General features: G+C 43.2%; 2 protein-coding genes across 2 annotated transcripts; both read left to right on the top strand.

The window, feature by feature from the left end:
* Window positions 1-1,976: 1,976 nt before the first annotated feature.
* On the top strand, window positions 1,977-7,672 carry LOC127010743 (uncharacterized). Its single transcript, XM_050885419.1, has 2 exons — window positions 1,977-2,448; window positions 7,190-7,672. The coding sequence occupies exons 1-2, from the start codon at window positions 2,044-2,046 to the stop codon at window positions 7,604-7,606; spliced, it is 822 nt and encodes a 273-aa protein (XP_050741376.1). The 5' UTR covers window positions 1,977-2,043; the 3' UTR covers window positions 7,607-7,672.
* Window positions 7,673-12,285: 4,613 nt separating this feature from the next.
* On the top strand, window positions 12,286-17,946 carry LOC127010744 (histone H3-like). The gene is made up of 2 exons (XM_050885420.1): window positions 12,286-12,752; window positions 17,506-17,946. Exons 1-2 carry the CDS (start codon window positions 12,354-12,356, stop codon window positions 17,920-17,922), a joined length of 816 nt encoding a protein of 271 aa, XP_050741377.1. The 5' UTR covers window positions 12,286-12,353; the 3' UTR covers window positions 17,923-17,946.
* Window positions 17,947-22,484: the final 4,538 nt, after the last annotated feature.

The following is a 22,484-nucleotide window of genomic DNA, read 5'->3' on the forward strand; positions in this document are numbered from 1 at the left end:
TTGGATCTTCCTCCCCATACGCAGCAGGAGAAAATTACTTGGAGCTGGTGTACTTGGTGACAGCCTTGGTTCCCTCACTGACGGCGTGCTTCGCCAACTCTCCGGGCAGAAGTAGGCGAACAGCCGTTTGGATCTCCCGACTGGTGATAGTCGAGCGCTTGTTGTAGTGAGCCAGACGAGAAGCCTCGGCAGCAATGCGTTCGAAGATATCATTCACAAAGCTGTTCATGATGCTCATCGCCTTCGACGAAATGCCCGTGTCGGGGTGGACCTGCTTCAGGACCTTGTAAATGTAGATGGCGTAGCTCTCCTTCCTCTTGCGCTTCTTCTTCTTGTCGCTCTTGGTGATGTTCTTCTGGGCTTTGCCAGCCTTCTTGGCTGCCTTTCCACTAGTTTTCGGCGGCATTATTCACTTCACTTATGATTTCACAAACACAACTCACTGATCATAATGGTGCCCAAGCGCGTTCAACTTTATACTTTTTCTCGAGCCATGTTTTCAGGTCTGGGGCACCCACCCCTAACTGAACGCGCAGGCAGACGGAAAAGTATAAATATGTGGCTACCCGGGGCTCGTCGAGCATTCGTTTTTAGTGTGTAAAGTGAACTAAGTGAAATACCCGTAAAGCAAAATGTCTGGTCGTGGAAAAGGTGGCAAAGTGAAGGGAAAGGCGAAGTCCCGCTCCAACCGTGCCGGTCTTCAGTTCCCAGTGGGCCGTATTCACCGTCTGCTCCGCAAGGGCAACTATGCCGAGCGAGTTGGTGCCGGCGCTCCAGTTTACCTGGCTGCTGTGATGGAATATCTGGCCGCTGAGGTTCTCGAGTTGGCTGGCAATGCTGCTCGTGACAACAAGAAGACTAGGATTATCCCGCGTCATCTGCAGCTGGCCATCCGCAACGACGAGGAGTTGAACAAGCTGCTCTCCGGCGTCACCATTGCCCAGGGTGGAGTGTTGCCCAACATACAGGCTGTTCTGTTGCCCAAAAAGACCGAGAAGAAGGCTTAAACGTTTGATACATACTTGTACATAAAAAACAAACCCAACCGTCCTTTTCAGGACGACCAAGGTGTTACCAAAGAATTGAAGAATTTTCAATACTAATACCATATTATTAAAACAATAAGTATAAGGACGTGTGGGAAACAGATGTCGATTTTGTATAAGCGTTGGTCCTATAGCAGTCGGCCAGAAATAAGACCTAAGAGGTTCATCGCAAAATGGCGAATTTCCGTCAATGCTGTATCTGCGGCACAGCCTGTACAAAATAGATGTGTATCTACCTGAACCACTTTCATTTCAAATTTCATTTTGGTTCAATAAACATATATTATTTATGAAGCATCAACTTTCGAATCAAAGCATTATTGGAAAATGTGTCTCTTTGGAAATTTAAATGGTGGTCCTGAAAAGGACCGATTGCTGAAAAAGTACAAGCTGTACTAGTTTTTTAACCGCCGAAGCCGTACAGGGTGCGGCCTTGCCTCTTCAGTGCGTACACAACGTCCATGGCGGTGACGGTCTTCCTCTTGGCGTGTTCGGTGTAGGTGACGGCATCACGGATAACGTTCTCCAAGAACACCTTCAGAACGCCTCGTGTTTCCTCGTATATAAGTCCGGAGATGCGTTTTACACCGCCACGACGAGCCAAACGGCGGATAGCTGGCTTCGTGATACCCTGGATGTTGTCACGCAGCACTTTGCGGTGACGCTTGGCGCCTCCTTTTCCCAAGCCTTTGCCTCCTTTACCACGACCAGTCATATTTCACTTCTCTTCTCTACTGTTAACACACTGCACGGTACGAAAGTCACTGAAGAACTATTTCCAAATTTTCGACGAGCTCATATTTATACCTAAACCCCCAGAAACACGAGCGAGTCCGAAAGATATGTTCGTCTCGCTCTCCGCTCGACAACTGAGATGGACTCTGCTTCCCTCTCTTTTCAACCCTCCCCGTTTTGCTATATAAGGAGGTAGCAAATGCGGCTATCGTTTATTGTGTTTTGAAACGTGAAGTGAACGTGAACAGCAGTGAATTCGAAAATGGCCCGTACCAAGCAAACCGCTCGCAAATCGACTGGTGGCAAGGCGCCACGTAAGCAACTGGCTACTAAGGCCGCTCGCAAGAGCGCTCCCGCCACCGGAGGCGTGAAGAAGCCTCATCGGTACCGCCCTGGAACTGTTGCCCTGCGTGAGATCCGTCGATACCAGAAGAGTACCGAGCTGCTGATCCGCAAGCTGCCTTTCCAGCGTCTGGTGCGTGAAATCGCTCAGGACTTCAAGACTGACCTGCGATTCCAGAGCTCGGCGGTGATGGCTCTGCAGGAAGCTAGCGAGGCCTATCTAGTAGGCCTCTTTGAAGATACCAACTTGTGTGCCATTCATGCCAAGCGTGTCACCATCATGCCCAAGGACATCCAGTTGGCCCGTCGCATTCGCGGCGAGCGTGCTTAAGTCGAGACGGCTTCAACTGGCTGCCAGTGCGCTTACATAATTTGTACAAATCGGTCCTTTTCAGGACCACAAATTACATTCAATGGGATACTAATTTGGAGGCTTTAACATAAAATTAAAGAAAATTATTTTCCGTCCCGTTTTTTTAAGCGAATTGAATAATTGTTAATTCATTTTTCCAATTTGTACTGCCTTGATAAAATTTAATAGTAGTCGGAAATTGTCTTTTGATTTGAGTTCCCGGGGTTTTTTATGTGACAGCTGCTGTGCGGTACCGATGGTCAAGACTTTCAAACAGAAAAAATAAAAAAAAATACTAAATGCAGCATAAAAAAATATTAACTGGGCTAATGAATCTGTTGGTTGCTTAATAAACAAAATTTCATATATTTTCTTTATAATTTTAACTGCAGTGCAACCTCCAAGATATTTTTTAATAGGGACGCAAAATAAACAGTTTGTAGCTATATGTAAATATTTCTGAAAATTGTTTATAGTATATTGAAATATTAGATAAAGCTTATATATAATATTAGTTTTTTACAATATATTTTATTTTTTTTTTTTATCAAATGTTTTTTAACAAATTTCGTTTTGAATGTCGGCATGTATTAAGAAAGGGTAGCGTTATATGGAACAACCACGATCAACATAAGACATTCAAACATCAACAAAAAATATAAAAACTTTTGAGCGCTATTTATAAATTAGACATAGCTGCTAAGGAATGCATATGTCTTATAAAAAACAAGAAAAATATTAAAACATGTACTTTTTATATTTTTTCTTTAATATTAACTTAAGTGTGGTCTCAGGCCTCAATGGAATTTATATATGGGACGGATATTAGCAAAATGTAGTGAAAACTATTAATAATAATGCCCCAAAAGCTGGACTGCGCTAAGCAAAGACATAATAAATATAAGAAAACATCGAACAAATACCACATTTTAAGTTAACTATATTTTTAACAATCAGAAAACTATTGCCGAGTGTGTTCTCACAGCCAATTTTGCATGTAGCCAAGGGACAACTTGAAACAAATAAAAAAATACCTCAAGTAATAATAAGTATAAAGACTTGTAGTATTACTTAAAGTAAAATGTTCAAACTTCATTTTTCCTTAGCAAGTTACAAAATATTTCTAGAAATCTTATTTTAAAATGTTTTTTTTAAAGTAATTATTCATGTTACGTATGTCAATCTTGAAGTTGATACGGCTATAAAAGGTTACAAAAACAAGAACATAACATTTCTAGCACATTACCTTCTTAATTTATCGTTTTTGAATGTAAAACGATAAAAAAATTATTTAGTTTTAGTATCTTAAGCCCTGAAAATAAGAAAATAAGTTTGCACTTCAAGCAAAAATTAGCAGAGCAAATGACTGATGCCAGACTCACAGTTGAAGTGCTCTCCTCCTCGATTCTCATTCGAACGAAGGAGGTTGGTCACAAGCGCGCGCTCCGTTTTCTATACAAAAAAGTGTAGTTTAGTGAAAAAAATGTCTGATTCTGCAGTTGCAACGTCCGCTTCCCCAGTGGCTGCTCCCCCAGCGCCAGTTGAGAAGAAGCTGGCCACCAAAAAGGCATCTGGTTCCGCTGCCTTAAAAGCAAAGAAGGCCGCTGCCCCGCCATCGCATCCGCCAACTCAACAAATGGTGGACGCTTCTATCAAGAATTTGAAGGAACGAGGTGGCTCATCTCTTCTGGCAATCAAGAAATACATCACCGCCACCTACAAATGCGATGCCCAGAAGCTGGCTCCATTCATAAAGAAATACTTGAAATCTGCCGTGGTCAATGGAAAGTTGATCCAAACAAAGGGAAAAGGCGCGTCTGGTTCATTCAAACTGTCGGCCTCCGCCAAGAAGGATCCGAAGCCGAAGCCTGCGTCTGCTGAGAAGAAGGTGAAAAGCAAGAAGGTAGCCGTCAAAAAGACCGGAGCCACCGCCAAGAAAGTTGCCGCCGCAGCTACCGACAAGAAGCCCAAGGCTAAGAAGGCTGTGGCCACCAAAAAGACCGCAGAGAAGAAGAAAACAGAGAAGGCGAAGGCCAAGGATGCAAAGAAAACTGGAACCGTGAAGGCGAAGCCAGCAGCAGCGAAGGCCAAGTCGACCGCAGTGAAGCCGAAGGCAGCAAAAGCAGCAAAGGCCAAGCCAGCGGCCTCTGCTAAGCCCAAAAAGGCGGTGAAGAAAGCAGCGGCGCCTGCTACCGCTAAGAAACCGAAAGCCAAGACTACGGCTGCCAAGAAGTAAATTGTGAAAAAGTACAGTACCTGGTACATGCTCGCAATCGTAATTTTAGATTTTGAAATCTGAAATTTAAACAAGCCCTTTTCAGGGCTACAACGTTCGTTTACAGGAGAAAGAAACTTTCAATTCACTTATCCGATTATTTTATGGCCATTCGCATTTTTCCACATTTGATTGGACTCGATTAGTTTATGATTAAAAAAGAAATATGTAATAAGAATATGTCATAACTTGTGTCTTAATACAAATAATTATAAGTGTACCCTTGTAGCCGCATTAATTTTAGCTGCTTTACCAGAGTATCTAAATGGAAAGTATATATGGCTCCAAAGTTCTTCAGAAAAAAACATAAATTGAATTTTTATCACGCATTTTATTGGCAAACGGCAAGCTGAAAATTTAGTTTCTTTGGTTAAATATGTTGTGGCCCTGAAAAGGGCCTTTTTGGATCTTCCTCCCCATACGCAGCAGGAGAAAATTACTTGGAGCTGGTGTACTTGGTGACAGCCTTGGTTCCCTCACTGACGGCGTGCTTCGCCAACTCTCCGGGCAGAAGTAGGCGAACAGCCGTTTGGATCTCCCGACTGGTGATAGTCGAGCGCTTGTTGTAGTGAGCCAGACGAGAAGCCTCGGCAGCAATGCGTTCGAAGATATCATTCACAAAGCTGTTCATGATGCTCATCGCCTTCGACGAAATGCCCGTGTCGGGGTGGACCTGCTTCAGGACCTTGTAAATGTAGATGGCGTAGCTCTCCTTCCTCTTGCGCTTCTTCTTCTTGTCGCTCTTGGTGATGTTCTTCTGGGCTTTGCCAGCCTTCTTGGCTGCCTTTCCACTAGTTTTCGGCGGCATTATTCACTTCACTTATGATTTCACAAACACAACTCACTGATCATAATGGTGCCCAAGCGCGTTCAACTTTATACTTTTTCTCGAGCCATGTTTTCAGGTCTGGGGCACCCACCCCTAACTGAACGCGCAGGCAGACGGAAAAGTATAAATATGTGGCTACCCGGGGCTCGTCGAGCATTCGTTTTTAGTGTGTAAAGTGAACTAAGTGAAATACCCGTAAAGCAAAATGTCTGGTCGTGGAAAAGGTGGCAAAGTGAAGGGAAAGGCGAAGTCCCGCTCCAACCGTGCCGGTCTTCAGTTCCCAGTGGGCCGTATTCACCGTCTGCTCCGCAAGGGCAACTATGCCGAGCGAGTTGGTGCCGGCGCTCCAGTTTACCTGGCTGCTGTGATGGAATATCTGGCCGCTGAGGTTCTCGAGTTGGCTGGCAATGCTGCTCGTGACAACAAGAAGACTAGGATTATCCCGCGTCATCTGCAGCTGGCCATCCGCAACGACGAGGAGTTGAACAAGCTGCTCTCCGGCGTCACCATTGCCCAGGGTGGAGTGTTGCCCAACATACAGGCTGTTCTGTTGCCCAAAAAGACCGAGAAGAAGGCTTAAACGTTTGATACATACTTGTACATAAAAAACAAACCCAACCGTCCTTTTCAGGACGACCAAGGTGTTACCAAAGAATTGAAGAATTTTCAATACTAATACCATATTATTAAAACAATAAGTATAAGGACGTGTGGGAAACAGATGTCGATTTTGTATAAGCGTTGGTCCTATAGCAGTCGGCCAGAAATAAGACCTAAGAGGTTCATCGCAAAATGGCGAATTTCCGTCAATGCTGTATCTGCGGCACAGCCTGTACAAAATAGATGTGTATCTACCTGAACCACTTTCATTTCAAATTTCATTTTGGTTCAATAAACATATATTATTTATGAAGCATCAACTTTCGAATCAAAGCATTATTGGAAAATGTGTCTCTTTGGAAATTTAAATGGTGGTCCTGAAAAGGACCGATTGCTGAAAAAGTACAAGCTGTACTAGTTTTTTAACCGCCGAAGCCGTACAGGGTGCGGCCTTGCCTCTTCAGTGCGTACACAACGTCCATGGCGGTGACGGTCTTCCTCTTGGCGTGTTCGGTGTAGGTGACGGCATCACGGATAACGTTCTCCAAGAACACCTTCAGAACGCCTCGTGTTTCCTCGTATATAAGTCCGGAGATGCGTTTTACACCGCCACGACGAGCCAAACGGCGGATAGCTGGCTTCGTGATACCCTGGATGTTGTCACGCAGCACTTTGCGGTGACGCTTGGCGCCTCCTTTTCCCAAGCCTTTGCCTCCTTTACCACGACCAGTCATATTTCACTTCTCTTCTCTACTGTTAACACACTGCACGGTACGAAAGTCACTGAAGAACTATTTCCAAATTTTCGACGAGCTCATATTTATACCTAAACCCCCAGAAACACGAGCGAGTCCGAAAGATATGTTCGTCTCGCTCTCCGCTCGACAACTGAGATGGACTCTGCTTCCCTCTCTTTTCAACCCTCCCCGTTTTGCTATATAAGGAGGTAGCAAATGCGGCTATCGTTTATTGTGTTTTGAAACGTGAAGTGAACGTGAACAGCAGTGAATTCGAAAATGGCCCGTACCAAGCAAACCGCTCGCAAATCGACTGGTGGCAAGGCGCCACGTAAGCAACTGGCTACTAAGGCCGCTCGCAAGAGCGCTCCCGCCACCGGAGGCGTGAAGAAGCCTCATCGGTACCGCCCTGGAACTGTTGCCCTGCGTGAGATCCGTCGATACCAGAAGAGTACCGAGCTGCTGATCCGCAAGCTGCCTTTCCAGCGTCTGGTGCGTGAAATCGCTCAGGACTTCAAGACTGACCTGCGATTCCAGAGCTCGGCGGTGATGGCTCTGCAGGAAGCTAGCGAGGCCTATCTAGTAGGCCTCTTTGAAGATACCAACTTGTGTGCCATTCATGCCAAGCGTGTCACCATCATGCCCAAGGACATCCAGTTGGCCCGTCGCATTCGCGGCGAGCGTGCTTAAGTCGAGACGGCTTCAACTGGCTGCCAGTGCGCTTACATAATTTGTACAAATCGGTCCTTTTCAGGACCACAAATTACATTCAATGGGATACTAATTTTATCTGGAGGCTTTAACATAAAATTAAAGAAAATTATTTTCCGTCCCGTTTTTATAAGCGAATTGAATAATTGTTAATTCATTTTTCCAATTTGTACTGCCTTGATAAAATTTAATAGTAGTCGGAAATTGTCTTTTGATTTGAGTTCCCGGGGTTTTTTATGTGACAGCTGCTGTGCGGTACCGATGGTCAAGACTTTCAAACAGAAAAAATAAAAAAAAATACTAAATGCAGCATAAAAAAATATTAACTGGGCTAATGAATCTGTTGGTTGCTTAATAAACAAAATTTCATATATTTTCTTTATAATTTTAACTGCAGTGCAACCTCCAAGATATTTTTTAATAGGGACGCAAAATAAACAGTTTGTAGCTATATGTAAATATTTCTGAAAATTGTTTATAGTATATTGAAATATTAGATAAAGCTAATATATAATATTAGTTTTTTACAATATATTTTATTTTTTTTTTTTATCAAATGTTTTTTAACAAATTTCGTTTTGAATGTCGGCATGTATTGAGAAAGGGTAGCGTTATATGGAACAACCACGATCAACATAAGACATTCAAACATCAACAAAAAATATAAAAACTTTTAAGCGCTATTTATAAATTAGACATAGCTGCTAAGGAATGCATAACGTCTTATAAAAAACAAGAAAAATATTAAAACATGTACTTTTTATATTTTTTCTTTAATATTAACTTAAGTGTGGTCTCAGGCCTCAATGGAATTTATATATGGGACGGATATTAGCAAAATGTAGTGAAAACTATTAATAATAATGCCCCAAAAGCTGGACTGCGCTAAGCAAAGACATAATAAATATAAGAAAACATCGAACAAATACCACATTTTAAGTTAACTATATTTTTAACAATCAGAAAACTATTGCCGAGTGTGTTCTCACAGCCAATTTTGCATGTAGCCAAGGGACAACTTGAAACAAATAAAAAAATACCTCAAGTAATAATAAGTATAAAGACTTGTAGTATTACTTAAAGTAAAATGTTCAAACTTCATTTTTCCTTAGCAAGTTACAAAATATTTCTAGAAATCTTATTTTAAAATGTTTTTTTAAAGTAATTATTCATGTTACGAATGTCAATCTTGAAGTTGATACGGCTATAAAAGGTTACAAAAACAAGAACATGACATTTCTAGCACATTACCTTCTTAATTTATCGTTTTTGAATGTAAAACGATAAAAAAATTATTTAGTTTTAGTATCTTAAGCCCTGAAAATAAGAAAATAAGTTTGCACTTCAAGCAAAAATTAGCAGAGCAAATGACTGATGCCAGACTCACAGTTGAAGTGCTCTCCTCCTCGATTCTCATTCGAACGAAGGAGGTTGGTCACAAGCGCGCGCTCCGTTTTCTATACAAAAAAGTGTAGTTTAGTGAAAAAAAATGTCTGATTCTGCAGTTGCAACGTCCGCTTCCCCAGTGGCTGCTCCCCCAGCGCCAGTTGAGAAGAAGCTGGCCACCAAAAAGGCATCTAGTTCCGCTGCCTTAAAAGCAAAGAAGGCCGCTGCCCCGCCATCGCATCCGCCAACTCAACAAATGGTGGACGCTTCTATCAAGAATTTGAAGGAACGAGGTGGCTCATCTCTTCTGGCAATCAAGAAATACATCACCGCCACCTACAAATGCGATGCCCAGAAGCTGGCTCCATTCATAAAGAAATACTTGAAATCTGCCGTGGTCAATGGAAAGTTGATCCAAACAAAGGGAAAAGGCGCGTCTGGTTCATTCAAACTGTCGGCCTCCGCCAAGAAGGATCCGAAGCCGAAGCCTGCGTCTGCTGAGAAGAAGGTGAAAAGCAAGAAGGTAGCCGTCAAAAAGACCGGAGCCACCGCCAAGAAAGTTGCCGCCGCAGCTGCCGACAAGAAGCCCAAGGCTAAGAAGGCTGTGGCCACCAAAAAGACCGCAGAGAAGAAGAAAACAGAGAAGGCGAAGGCCAAGGATGCAAAGAAAACTGGAACCGTGAAGGCGAAGCCAGCAGCAGCGAAGGCCAAGTCGACCGCAGTGAAGCCGAAGGCAGCAAAAGCAGCAAAGGCCAAGCCAGCGGCCTCTGCTAAGCCCAAAAAGGCGGTGAAGAAAGCAGCGGCGCCTGCTACCGCTAAGAAACCGAAAGCCAAGACTACGGCTGCCAAGAAGTAAATTGTGAAAAAGTACAGTACCTGGTACATGCTCGCAATCGTAATTTTAGATTTTGAAATCTGAAATTTAAACAAGCCCTTTTCAGGGCTACAACGTTCGTTTACAGGAGAAAGAAACTTTCAATTCACTTATCCGATTATTTTATGGCCATTCGCATTTTTCCACATTTAATTGGACTCGATTAGTTTATGATTAAAAAAGAAATATGTAATAAGAATATGTCATAACTTGTGTCTTAATACAAATAATTATAAGTGTACCCTTGTAGCCGCATTAATTTTAGCTGCTTTACCAGAGTATCTAAATGGAAAGTATATATGGCTCCAAAGTTCTTCAGAAAAAAACATAAATTGAATTTTTATCACGCATTTTATTGGCAAACGGCAAGCTGAAAATTTAGTTTCTTTGGTTAAATATGTTGTGGCCCTGAAAAGGGCCTTTTTGGATCTTCCTCCCCATACGCAGCAGGAGAAAATTACTTGGAGCTGGTGTACTTGGTGACAGCCTTGGTTCCCTCACTGACGGCGTGCTTCGCCAACTCTCCGGGCAGAAGTAGGCGAACAGCCGTTTGGATCTCCCGACTGGTGATAGTCGAGCGCTTGTTGTAGTGAGCCAGACGAGAAGCCTCGGCAGCAATGCGTTCGAAGATATCATTCACAAAGCTGTTCATGATGCTCATCGCCTTCGACGAAATGCCCGTGTCGGGGTGGACCTGCTTCAGGACCTTGTAAATGTAGATGGCGTAGCTCTCCTTCCTCTTGCGCTTCTTCTTCTTGTCGCTCTTGGTGATGTTCTTCTGGGCTTTGCCAGCCTTCTTGGCTGCCTTTCCACTAGTTTTCGGCGGCATTATTCACTTCACTTATGATTTCACAAACACAACTCACTGATCATAATGGTGCCCAAGCGCGTTCAACTTTATACTTTTTCTCGAGCCATGTTTTCAGGTCTGGGGCACCCACCCCTAACTGAACGCGCAGGCAGACGGAAAAGTATAAATATGTGGCTACCCGGGGCTCGTCGAGCATTCGTTTTTAGTGTGTAAAGTGAACTAAGTGAAATACCCGTAAAGCAAAATGTCTGGTCGTGGAAAAGGTGGCAAAGTGAAGGGAAAGGCGAAGTCCCGCTCCAACCGTGCCGGTCTTCAGTTCCCAGTGGGCCGTATTCACCGTCTGCTCCGCAAGGGCAACTATGCCGAGCGAGTTGGTGCCGGCGCTCCAGTTTACCTGGCTGCTGTGATGGAATATCTGGCCGCTGAGGTTCTCGAGTTGGCTGGCAATGCTGCTCGTGACAACAAGAAGACTAGGATTATCCCGCGTCATCTGCAGCTGGCCATCCGCAACGACGAGGAGTTGAACAAGCTGCTCTCCGGCGTCACCATTGCCCAGGGTGGAGTGTTGCCCAACATACAGGCTGTTCTGTTGCCCAAAAAGACCGAGAAGAAGGCTTAAACGTTTGATACATACTTGTACATAAAAAACAAACCCAACCGTCCTTTTCAGGACGACCAAGGTGTTACCAAAGAATTGAAGAATTTTCAATACTAATACCATATTATTAAAACAATAAGTATAAGGACGTGTGGGAAACAGATGTCGATTTTGTATAAGCGTTGGTCCTATAGCAGTCGGCCAGAAATAAGACCTAAGAGGTTCATCGCAAAATGGCGAATTTCCGTCAATGCTGTATCTGCGGCACAGCCTGTACAAAATAGATGTGTATCTACCTGAACCACTTTCATTTCAAATTTCATTTTGGTTCAATAAACATATATTATTTATGAAGCATCAACTTTCGAATCAAAGCATTATTGGAAAATGTGTCTCTTTGGAAATTTAAATGGTGGTCCTGAAAAGGACCGATTGCTGAAAAAGTACAAGCTGTACTAGTTTTTTAACCGCCGAAGCCGTACAGGGTGCGGCCTTGCCTCTTCAGTGCGTACACAACGTCCATGGCGGTGACGGTCTTCCTCTTGGCGTGTTCGGTGTAGGTGACGGCATCACGGATAACGTTCTCCAAGAACACCTTCAGAACGCCTCGTGTTTCCTCGTATATAAGTCCGGAGATGCGTTTTACACCGCCACGACGAGCCAAACGGCGGATAGCTGGCTTCGTGATACCCTGGATGTTGTCACGCAGCACTTTGCGGTGACGCTTGGCGCCTCCTTTTCCCAAGCCTTTGCCTCCTTTACCACGACCAGTCATATTTCACTTCTCTTCTCTACTGTTAACACACTGCACGGTACGAAAGTCACTGAAGAACTATTTCCAAATTTTCGACGAGCTCATATTTATACCTAAACCCCCAGAAACACGAGCGAGTCCGAAAGATATGTTCGTCTCGCTCTCCGCTCGACAACTGAGATGGACTCTGCTTCCCTCTCTTTTCAACCCTCCCCGTTTTGCTATATAAGGAGGTAGCAAATGCGGCTATCGTTTATTGTGTTTTGAAACGTGAAGTGAACGTGAACAGCAGTGAATTCGAAAATGGCCCGTACCAAGCAAACCGCTCGCAAATCGACTGGTGGCAAGGCGCCACGTAAGCAACTGGCTACTAAGGCCGCTCGCAAGAGCGCTCCCGCCACCGGAGGCGTGAAGAAGCCTCATCGGTACCGCCCTGGAACTGTTGCCCTGCGTGAGATCCGTCGATACCAGAAGAGTACCGAGCTGCTGATCCGCAAGCTGCCTTTCCAGCGTCTGGTGCGTGAAATCGCTCAGGACTTCAAGACTGACCTGCGATTCCAGAGCTCGGCGGTGATGGCTCTGCAGGAAGCTAGCGAGGCCTATCTAGTAGGCCTCTTTGAAGATACCAACTTGTGTGCCATTCATGCCAAGCGTGTCACCATCATGCCCAAGGACATCCAGTTGGCCCGTCGCATTCGCGGCGAGCGTGCTTAGGTCGAGACGGCTTCAACTGGCTGCCAGTGCGCTAACATAATTTGTACAAATCGGTCCTTTTCAGGACCACAAATTAATTCAATGAGATACTAATTTTATCTGGAGGCTTTAACATAAAAATAAAGAAAAATTATTTTCCGTCCCGTTTTTTTAAGTGAATTGAATAATTGTTAATTCATTTTTTCCAATTTGTACTGCCTTGATAAAATTTAATAGTAGTCGGAAATTGTCTTTTGATTTGAGTTCCCGGGGTTTTTTATGTGACAGCTGCTGTGCGGTACCGATGGTCAAGACTTTCAAACAGAAAAAATAAAAAAAAATACTAAATGCAGCATAAAAAAATATTAACTGGGCTAATGAATCTGTTGGTTGCTTAATAAACAAAATTTCATATATTTTCTTTATAATTTTAACTGCAGTGCAACCTCCAAGATATTTTTTAATAGGGACGCAAAATAAACAGTTTGTAGCTATATGTAAATATTTCTGAAAATTGTTTATAGTATATTGAAATATTAGATAAAGCTTATATATAATATTAGTTTTTTACAATATATTTTATTTTTTTTTTTTATCAAATGTTTTTTAACAAATTTCGTTTTGAATGTCGGCATGTATTGAGAAAGGGTAGCGTTATATGGAACAACCACGATCAACATAAGACATTCAAACATCAACAAAAAATATAAAAACTTTTGAGCGCTATTTATAAATTAGACATAGCTGCTAAGGAATGCATATGTCTTATAAAAAACAAGAAAAATATTAAAACATGTACTTTTTATATTTTTTCTTTAATATTAACTTAAGTGTGGTCTCAGGCCTCAATGGAATTTATATATGGGACGGATATTAGCAAAATGTAGTGAAAACTATTAATAATAATGCCCCAAAAGCTGGACTGCGCTAAGCAAAGACATAATAAATATAAGAAAACATCGAACAAATACCACATTTTAAGTTAACTATATTTTTAACAATCAGAAAACTATTGCCGAGTGTGTTCTCACAGCCAATTTTGCATGTAGCCAAGGGACAACTTGAAACAAATAAAAAAATACCTCAAGTAATAATAAGTATAAAGACTTGTAGTATTACTTAAAGTAAAATGTTCAAACTTCATTTTTCCTTAGCAAGTTACAAAATATTTCTAGAAATCTTATTTTAAAATGTTTTTTTAAAGTAATTATTCATGTTACGAATGTCAATCTTGAAGTTGATACGGCTATAAAAGGTTACAAAAACAAGAACATAACATTTCTAGCACATTACCTTCTTAATTTATCGTTTTTGAATGTAAAACGATAAAAAAATTATTTAGTTTTAGTATCTTAAGCCCTGAAAATAAGAAAATAAGTTTGCACTTCAAGCAAAAATTAGCAGAGCAAATGACTGATGCCAGACTCACAGTTGAAGTGCTCTCCTCCTCGATTCTCATTCGAACGAAGGAGGTTGGTCACAAGCGCGCGCTCCGTTTTCTATACAAAAAAGTGTAGTTTAGTGAAAAAAAATGTCTGATTCTGCAGTTGCAACGTCCGCTTCCCCAGTGGCTGCTCCCCCAGCGCCAGTTGAGAAGAAGCTGGCCACCAAAAAGGCATCTAGTTCCGCTGCCTTAAAAGCAAAGAAGGCCGCTGCCCCGCCATCGCATCCGCCAACTCAACAAATGGTGGACGCTTCTATCAAGAATTTGAAGGAACGAGGTGGCTCATCTCTTCTGGCAATCAAGAAATACATCACCGCCACCTACAAATGCGATGCCCAGAAGCTGGCTCCATTCATAAAGAAATACTTGAAATCTGCCGTGGTCAATGGAAAGTTGATCCAAACAAAGGGAAAAGGCGCGTCTGGTTCATTCAAACTGTCGGCCTCCGCCAAGAAGGATCCGAAGCCGAAGCCTGCGTCTGCTGAGAAGAAGGTGAAAAGCAAGAAGGTAGCCGTCAAAAAGACCGGAGCCACCGCCAAGAAAGTTGCCGCCGCAGCTGCCGACAAGAAGCCCAAGGCTAAGAAGGCTGTGGCCACCAAAAAGACCGCAGAGAAGAAGAAAACAGAGAAGGCGAAGGCCAAGGATGCAAAGAAAACTGGAACCGTGAAGGCGAAGCCAGCAGCAGCGAAGGCCAAGTCGACCGCAGTGAAGCCGAAGGCAGCAAAAGCAGCAAAGGCCAAGCCAGCGGCCTCTGCTAAGCCCAACAAGGCGGTGAAGAAAGCAGCGGCGCCTGCTACCGCTAAGAAACCGAAAGCCAAGACTACGGCTGCCAAGAAGTAAATTGTGAAAAAGTACAGTACCTGGTACATGCTCGCAATCGTAATTTTAGATTTTGAAATCTGAAATTTAAACAAGCCCTTTTCAGGGCTACAACGTTCGTTTACAGGAGAAAGAAACTTTCAATTCACTTATCCGATTATTTTATGGCCATTCGCATTTTTCCACATTTAATTGGACTCGATTAGTTTATGATTAAAAAAGAAATATGTAATAAGAATATGTCATAACTTGTGTCTTAATACAAATAATTATAAGTGTACCCTTGTAGCCGCATTAATTTTAGCTGCTTTACCAGAGTATCTAAATGGAAAGTATATATGGCTCCAAAGTTCTTCAGAAAAAAACATAAATTGAATTTTTATCACGCATTTTATTGGCAAACGGCAAGCTGAAAATTTAGTTTCTTTGGTTAAATATGTTGTGGCCCTGAAAAGGGCCTTTTTGGATCTTCCTCCCCATACGCAGCAGGAGAAAATTACTTGGAGCTGGTGTACTTGGTGACAGCCTTGGTTCCCTCACTGACGGCGTGCTTCGCCAACTCTCCGGGCAGAAGTAGGCGAACAGCCGTTTGGATCTCCCGACTGGTGATAGTCGAGCGCTTGTTGTAGTGAGCCAGACGAGAAGCCTCGGCAGCAATGCGTTCGAAGATATCATTCACAAAGCTGTTCATGATGCTTATCGCCTTCGACGAAATGCCCGTGTCGGGGTGGACCTGCTTCAGGACCTTGTAAATGTAGATGGCGTAGCTCTCCTTCCTCTTGCGCTTCTTCTTCTTGTCGCTCTTGGTGATGTTCTTCTGGGCTTTGCCAGCCTTCTTGGCTGCCTTTCCACTAGTTTTCGGCGGCATTATTCACTTCACTTATGATTTCACAAACACAACTCACTGATCATAATGGTGCCCAAGCGCGTTCAACTTTATACTTTTTCTCGAGCCATGTTTTCAGGTCTGGGGCACCCACCCCTAACTGAACGCGCAGGCAGACGGAAAAGTATAAATATGTGGCTACCCGGGGCTCGTCGAGCATTCGTTTTTAGTGTGTAAAGTGAACTAAGTGAAATACTCGTAAAGCAAAATGTCTGGTCGTGGAAAAGGTGGCAAAGTGAAGGGAAAGGCGAAGTCCCGCTCCAACCGTGCCGGTCTTCAGTTCCCAGTAGGCCGTATTCACCGTCTGCTCCGCAAGGGCAACTATGCCGAGCGAGTTGGTGCCGGCGCTCCAGTTTACCTGGCTGCTGTGATGGAATATCTGGCCGCTGAGGTTCTCGAGTTGGCTGGAAATGCTGCTCGTGACAACAAGAAGACTAGGATTATCCCGCGTCATCTGCAGCTGGCCATCCGCAACGACGAGGAGTTGAACAAGCTGCTCTCCGGCGTCACCATTGCCCAGGGTGGAGTGTTGCCCAACATACAGGCTGTTCTGTTGCCCAAAAAGACCGAGAAGAAGGCTTAAACGTTTAATACATACTTGTACATAAAAAACAAACCCAACCGTCCTTTTCAGGACGACCAAGGTGTTACCAAAGAATTGAAGAATTTTCAATACTAATACCATATTATTAAAACAATAAGTATAAGGACGTGTGGGAAACAGATGTCGATTTTGTATAAGCGTTGGTCCTATAGCAGTCGGCCAGAAATAAGACCTAAGAGGTTCATCGCAAAATGGCGAATTTCCGTCAATGCTGTATCTGCGGCACAGCCTGTACAAAATAGATGTGTATCTACCTGAACCACTTTCATTTCAAATTTCATTTTGGTTCAATAAACATATATTATTTATGAAGCATCAACTTTCGAATCAAAGCATTATTGGAAAATGTGTCTCTTTGGAAATTTAAATGGTGGTCCTGAAAAGGACCGATTGCTGAAAAAGTACAAGCTGTACTAGTTTTTTAACCGCCGAAGCCGTACAGGGTGCGGCCTTGCCTCTTCAGTGCGTACACAACGTCCATGGCGGTGACGGTCTTCCTCTTGGCGTGTTCGGTGTAGGTGACGGCATCACGGATAACGTTCTCCAAGAACACCTTCAGAACGCCTCGTGTTTCCTCGTATATAAGTCCGGAGATGCGTTTTACACCGCCACGACGAGCCAAACGGCGGATAGCTGGCTTCGTGATACCCTGGATGTTGTCACGCAGCACTTTGCGGTGACGCTTGGCGCCTCCTTTTCCCAAGCCTTTGCCTCCTTTACCACGACCAGTCATATTTCACTTCTCTTCTCTACTGTTAACACACTGCACGGTACGAAAGTCACTGAAGAACTATTTCCAAATTTTCGACGAGCTCATATTTATACCTAAACCCCCAGAAACACGAGCGAGTCCGAAAGATATGTTCGTCTCGCTCTCCGCTCGACAACTGAGATGGACTCTGCTTCCCTCTCTTTTCAACCCTCCCCGTTTTGCTATATAAGGAGGTAGCAAATGCGGCTATCGTTTATTGTGTTTTGAAACGTGAAGTGAACGTGAACAGCAGTGAATTCGAAAATGGCCCGTACCAAGCAAACCGCTCGCAAATCGACTGGTGGCAAGGCGCCACGTAAGCAACTGGCTACTAAGGCCGCTCGCAAGAGCGCTCCCGCCACCGGAGGCGTGAAGAAGCCTCATCGGTACCGCCCTGGAACTGTTGCCCTGCGTGAGATCCGTCGATACCAGAAGAGTACCGAGCTGCTGATCCGCAAGCTGCCTTTCCAGCGTCTGGTGCGTGAAATCGCTCAGGACTTCAAGACTGACCTGCGATTCCAGAGCTCGGCGGTGATGGCTCTGCAGGAAGCTAGCGAGGCCTATCTAGTAGGCCTCTTTGAAGATACCAACTTGTGTGCCATTCATGCCAAGCGTGTCACCATCATGCCCAAGGACATCCAGTTGGCCCGTCGCATTCGCGGCGAGCGTGCTTAGGTCGAGACGGCTTCAACTGGCTGCCAGTGCGCTAACATAATTTGTACAAATCGGTCCTTTTCAGGACCACAAATTAATTCAATGAGATACTAATTTTATCTGGAGGCTTTAACATAAAAATAAAGAAAAATTATTTTCCGTCCCGTTTTTTTAAGTGAATTGAATAATTGTTAATTCATTTTTTCCAATTTGTACTGCCTTGATAAATTTAATAGTAGTCGGAAATTGTCTTTTGATTTGAGTTCCCGGGGTTTTTTATGTGACAGCTGCTGTGCGGTACCGATGGTCAAGACTTTCAAACAGAAAAAATAAAAAAAAATACTAAATGCAGCATAAAAAAATATTAACTGGGCTAATGAATCTGTTGGTTGTTTAATAAACAAAATTTCATATATTTTCTTTATAATTTTAACTGCAGTGCAACCTCCAAGATATTTTTTTAATGGGACGCAAAATAAACAGTTTGTAGCTATATGTATATATTTCTGAAAATTGTTTAGAGTATTTTGAAATATTAGATAAAGCTAATATATAATATTAGTTTTTTACAATATATTTTATTTTTTTTTTATCAAATGTTTTTTAACAAATTTCGTTTTGAATGTCGGCATGTATTGAGAAAGGGTAGCGTTATATGGAACAACCACGATCAACATAAGACATTCAAACATCAACAAATAATATAAAAACTTTTGAGCGCTATTTATAAATTAGACATAGCTGCTAAGGAATGCATAACGTCTTATAAAAAACAAGAAAAATATTAAAACATGTACTTTTTATATTTTTTCTTTAATATTAACTTAAGTGTGGTCTCAGGCCTCAATGGAATTTATATATGGGACGGATATTAGCAAAATGTAGTGAAAACTATTAATAACAATGCCCCAAAAGCTGGACTGCGCTAAGCAAAGACATAATAAATATAAGAAAACATCGAACAAATACCACATTTTAAGTTAATTATATTTTTAACAATCAGAAAACTATTGCCGAGTGTGTTCTCACAGCCAATTTTGCATGTAGCCAAGGGACAACTTGAAACAAATAAAAAAATACCTAAAGTAATAATAAGTATAAAGACTTGTAGTATTACTTAAAGTAAAATGTTCAAACTTCATTTTTCCTTAGCAAGTTACAAAATATTTCTAGAAATCTTATTTTAAAATGTTTTTTTAAAGTAATTATTCATGTTACGAATGTCAATCTTGAAGTTGATACGGCTATAAAAGGTTACAAAAACAAGAACATAACATTTCTAGCACATTACCTTCTTAATTTATCGTTTTTGAATGTAAAACGATAAAAAAATTATTTAGTTTTAGTATCTTAAGCCCTGAAAATAAGAAAATAAGTTTGCACTTCAAGCAAAAATTAGCAGAGCAAATGACTGATGCCAGACTCACAGTTGAAGTGCTCTCCTCCTCGATTCTCATTCGAACGAAGGAGGTTGGTCACAAGCGCGCGCTCCGTTTTCTATACAAAAAAGTGTAGTTTAGTGAAAAAAAATGTCTGATTCTGCAGTTGCAACGTCCGCTTCCCCAGTGGCTGCTCCCCCAGCGCCAGTTGAGAAGAAGCTGGCCACCAAAAAGGCATCTGGTTCCGCTGCCTTAAAAGCAAAGAAGGCCGCTGCCCCGCCATCGCATCCGCCAACTCAACAAATGGTGGACGCTTCTATTAAGAATTTGAAGGAACGAGGTGGCTCATCTCTTCTGGCAATCAAGAAATACATCACCGCCACCTACAAATGCGATGCCCAGAAGCTGGCTCCATTCATAAAGAAATACTTGAAATCTGCCGTGGTCAATGGAAAGTTGATCCAAACAAAGGGAAAAGGCGCGTCTGGTTCATTCAAACTGTCGCCCTCCGCCAAGAAGGATCCGAAGCCGAAGCCTGCGTCTGCTGAGAAGAAGGTGAAAAGCAAGAAGGTAGCCGTCAAAAAGACCGGAGCCACCGCCAAGAAAGTTGCCGCCGCAGCTACCGACAAGAAGCCCAAGGCTAAGAAGGCTGTGGCCACCAAAAAGACCGCAGAGAAGAAGAAAACAGAGAAGGCGAAGGCCAAGGATGCAAAGAAAACTGGAACCGTGAAGGCGAAGCCAGCAGCAGCGAAGGCCAAGTCGACCGCAGTGAAGCCGAAGGCAGCAAAAGCAGCAAAGGCCAAGCCAGCGGCCTCTGCTAAGCCCAAAAAGGCGGTGAAGAAAGCAGCGGCGCCTGCTACCGCTAAGAAACCGAAAGCCAAGACTACGGCTGCCAAGAAGTAAATTGTGAAAAAGTACAGTACCTGGTACATGCTCGCAATCGTAATTTTAGATTTTGAAATCTGAAATTTAAACAAGCCCTTTTCAGGGCTACAACGTTCGTTTACAGGAGAAAGAAACTTTCAATTCACTTATCCGATTATTTTATGGCCATTCGCATTTTTCCACATTTGATTGGACTCGATTAGTTTATGATTAAAAAAGAAATATGTAATAAGAATATGTCATAACTTGTGTCTTAATACAAATAATTATAAGTGTACCCTTGTAGCCGCATTAATTTTAGCTGCTTTACCAGAGTATCTAAATGGAAAGTATATATGGCTCCAAAGTTCTTCAGAAAAAAACATAAATTGAATTTTTATCACGCATTTTATTGGCAAACGGCAAGCTGAAAATTTAGTTTCTTTGGTTAAATATGTTGTGGCCCTGAAAAGGGCCTTTTTGGATCTTCCTCCCCATACGCAGCAGGAGAAAATTACTTGGAGCTGGTGTACTTGGTGACAGCCTTGGTTCCCTCACTGACGGCGTGCTTCGCCAACTCTCCGGGCAGAAGTAGGCGAACAGCCGTTTGGATCTCCCGACTGGTGATAGTCGAGCGCTTGTTGTAGTGAGCCAGACGAGAAGCCTCGGCAGCAATGCGTTCGAAGATATCATTCACAAAGCTGTTCATGATGCTCATCGCCTTCGACGAAATGCCCGTGTCGGGGTGGACCTGCTTCAGGACCTTGTAAATGTAGATGGCGTAGCTCTCCTTCCTCTTGCGCTTCTTCTTCTTGTCGCTCTTGGTGATGTTCTTCTGGGCTTTGCCAGCCTTCTTGGCTGCCTTTCCACTAGTTTTCGGCGGCATTATTCACTTCACTTATGATTTCACAAACACAACTCACTGATCATAATGGTGCCCAAGCGCGTTCAACTTTATACTTTTTCTCGAGCCATGTTTTCAGGTCTGGGGCACCCACCCCTAACTGAACGCGCAGGCAGACGGAAAAGTATAAATATGTGGCTACCCGGGGCTCGTCGAGCATTCGTTTTTAGTGTGTAAAGTGAACTAAGTGAAATACTCGTAAAGCAAAATGTCTGGTCGTGGAAAAGGTGGCAAAGTGAAGGGAAAGGCGAAGTCCCGCTCCAACCGTGCCGGTCTTCAGTTCCCAGTAGGCCGTATTCACCGTCTGCTCCGCAAGGGCAACTATGCCGAGCGAGTTGGTGCCGGCGCTCCAGTTTACCTGGCTGCTGTGATGGAATATCTGGCCGCTGAGGTTCTCGAGTTGGCTGGAAATGCTGCTCGTGACAACAAGAAGACTAGGATTATCCCGCGTCATCTGCAGCTGGCCATCCGCAACGACGAGGAGTTGAACAAGCTGCTCTCCGGCGTCACCATTGCCCAGGGTGGAGTGTTGCCCAACATACAGGCTGTTCTGTTGCCCAAAAAGACCGAGAAGAAGGCTTAAACGTTTGATACATACTTGTACATAAACAAACATAAACAAACCCAACCGTCCTTTTCAGGACGACCAAGGTGTTACCAAAGAATTGAAGAATTTTCAATACTAATACCATATTATTAAAACAATAAGTATAAGGACGTGTGGGAAACTGATGTCGATTTTGTATAAGCGTTGGTCCTATAGCAGTCGGCCAGAAATAAGACCTAAGAGGTTCATCGCAAAATGGCGAATTTCCGTCAATGCTGTATCTGCGGCACAGCCTGTACAAAATAGATGTGTATCTACCTGAACCACTTTCATTTCAAATTTCATTTTGGTTCAATAAACATATATTATTTATGAAGCATCAACTTTCGAATCAAAGCATTATTGGAAAATGTGTCTCTTTGGAAATTTAAATGGTGGTCCTGAAAAGGACCGATTGCTGAAAAAGTACAAGCTGTACTAGTTTTTTAACCGCCGAAGCCGTACAGGGTGCGGCCTTGCCTCTTCAGTGCGTACACAACGTCCATGGCGGTGACGGTCTTCCTCTTGGCGTGTTCGGTGTAGGTGACGGCATCACGGATAACGTTCTCCAAGAACACCTTCAGAACGCCTCGTGTTTCCTCGTATATAAGTCCGGAGATGCGTTTTACACCGCCACGACGAGCCAAACGGCGGATAGCTGGCTTCGTGATACCCTGGATGTTGTCACGCAGCACTTTGCGGTGACGCTTGGCGCCTCCTTTTCCCAAGCCTTTGCCTCCTTTACCACGACCAGTCATATTTCACTTCTCTTCTCTACTGTTAACACACTGCACGGTACGAAAGTCACTGAAGAACTATTTCCAAATTTTCGACGAGCTCATATTTATAC

This window comes from Drosophila biarmipes, chromosome 2L (genome assembly GCF_025231255.1).
Source record: "Drosophila biarmipes strain raj3 chromosome 2L, RU_DBia_V1.1, whole genome shotgun sequence".
In the NCBI taxonomy this organism is placed as follows: Eukaryota; Metazoa; Arthropoda; class Insecta; order Diptera; family Drosophilidae; genus Drosophila; species Drosophila biarmipes.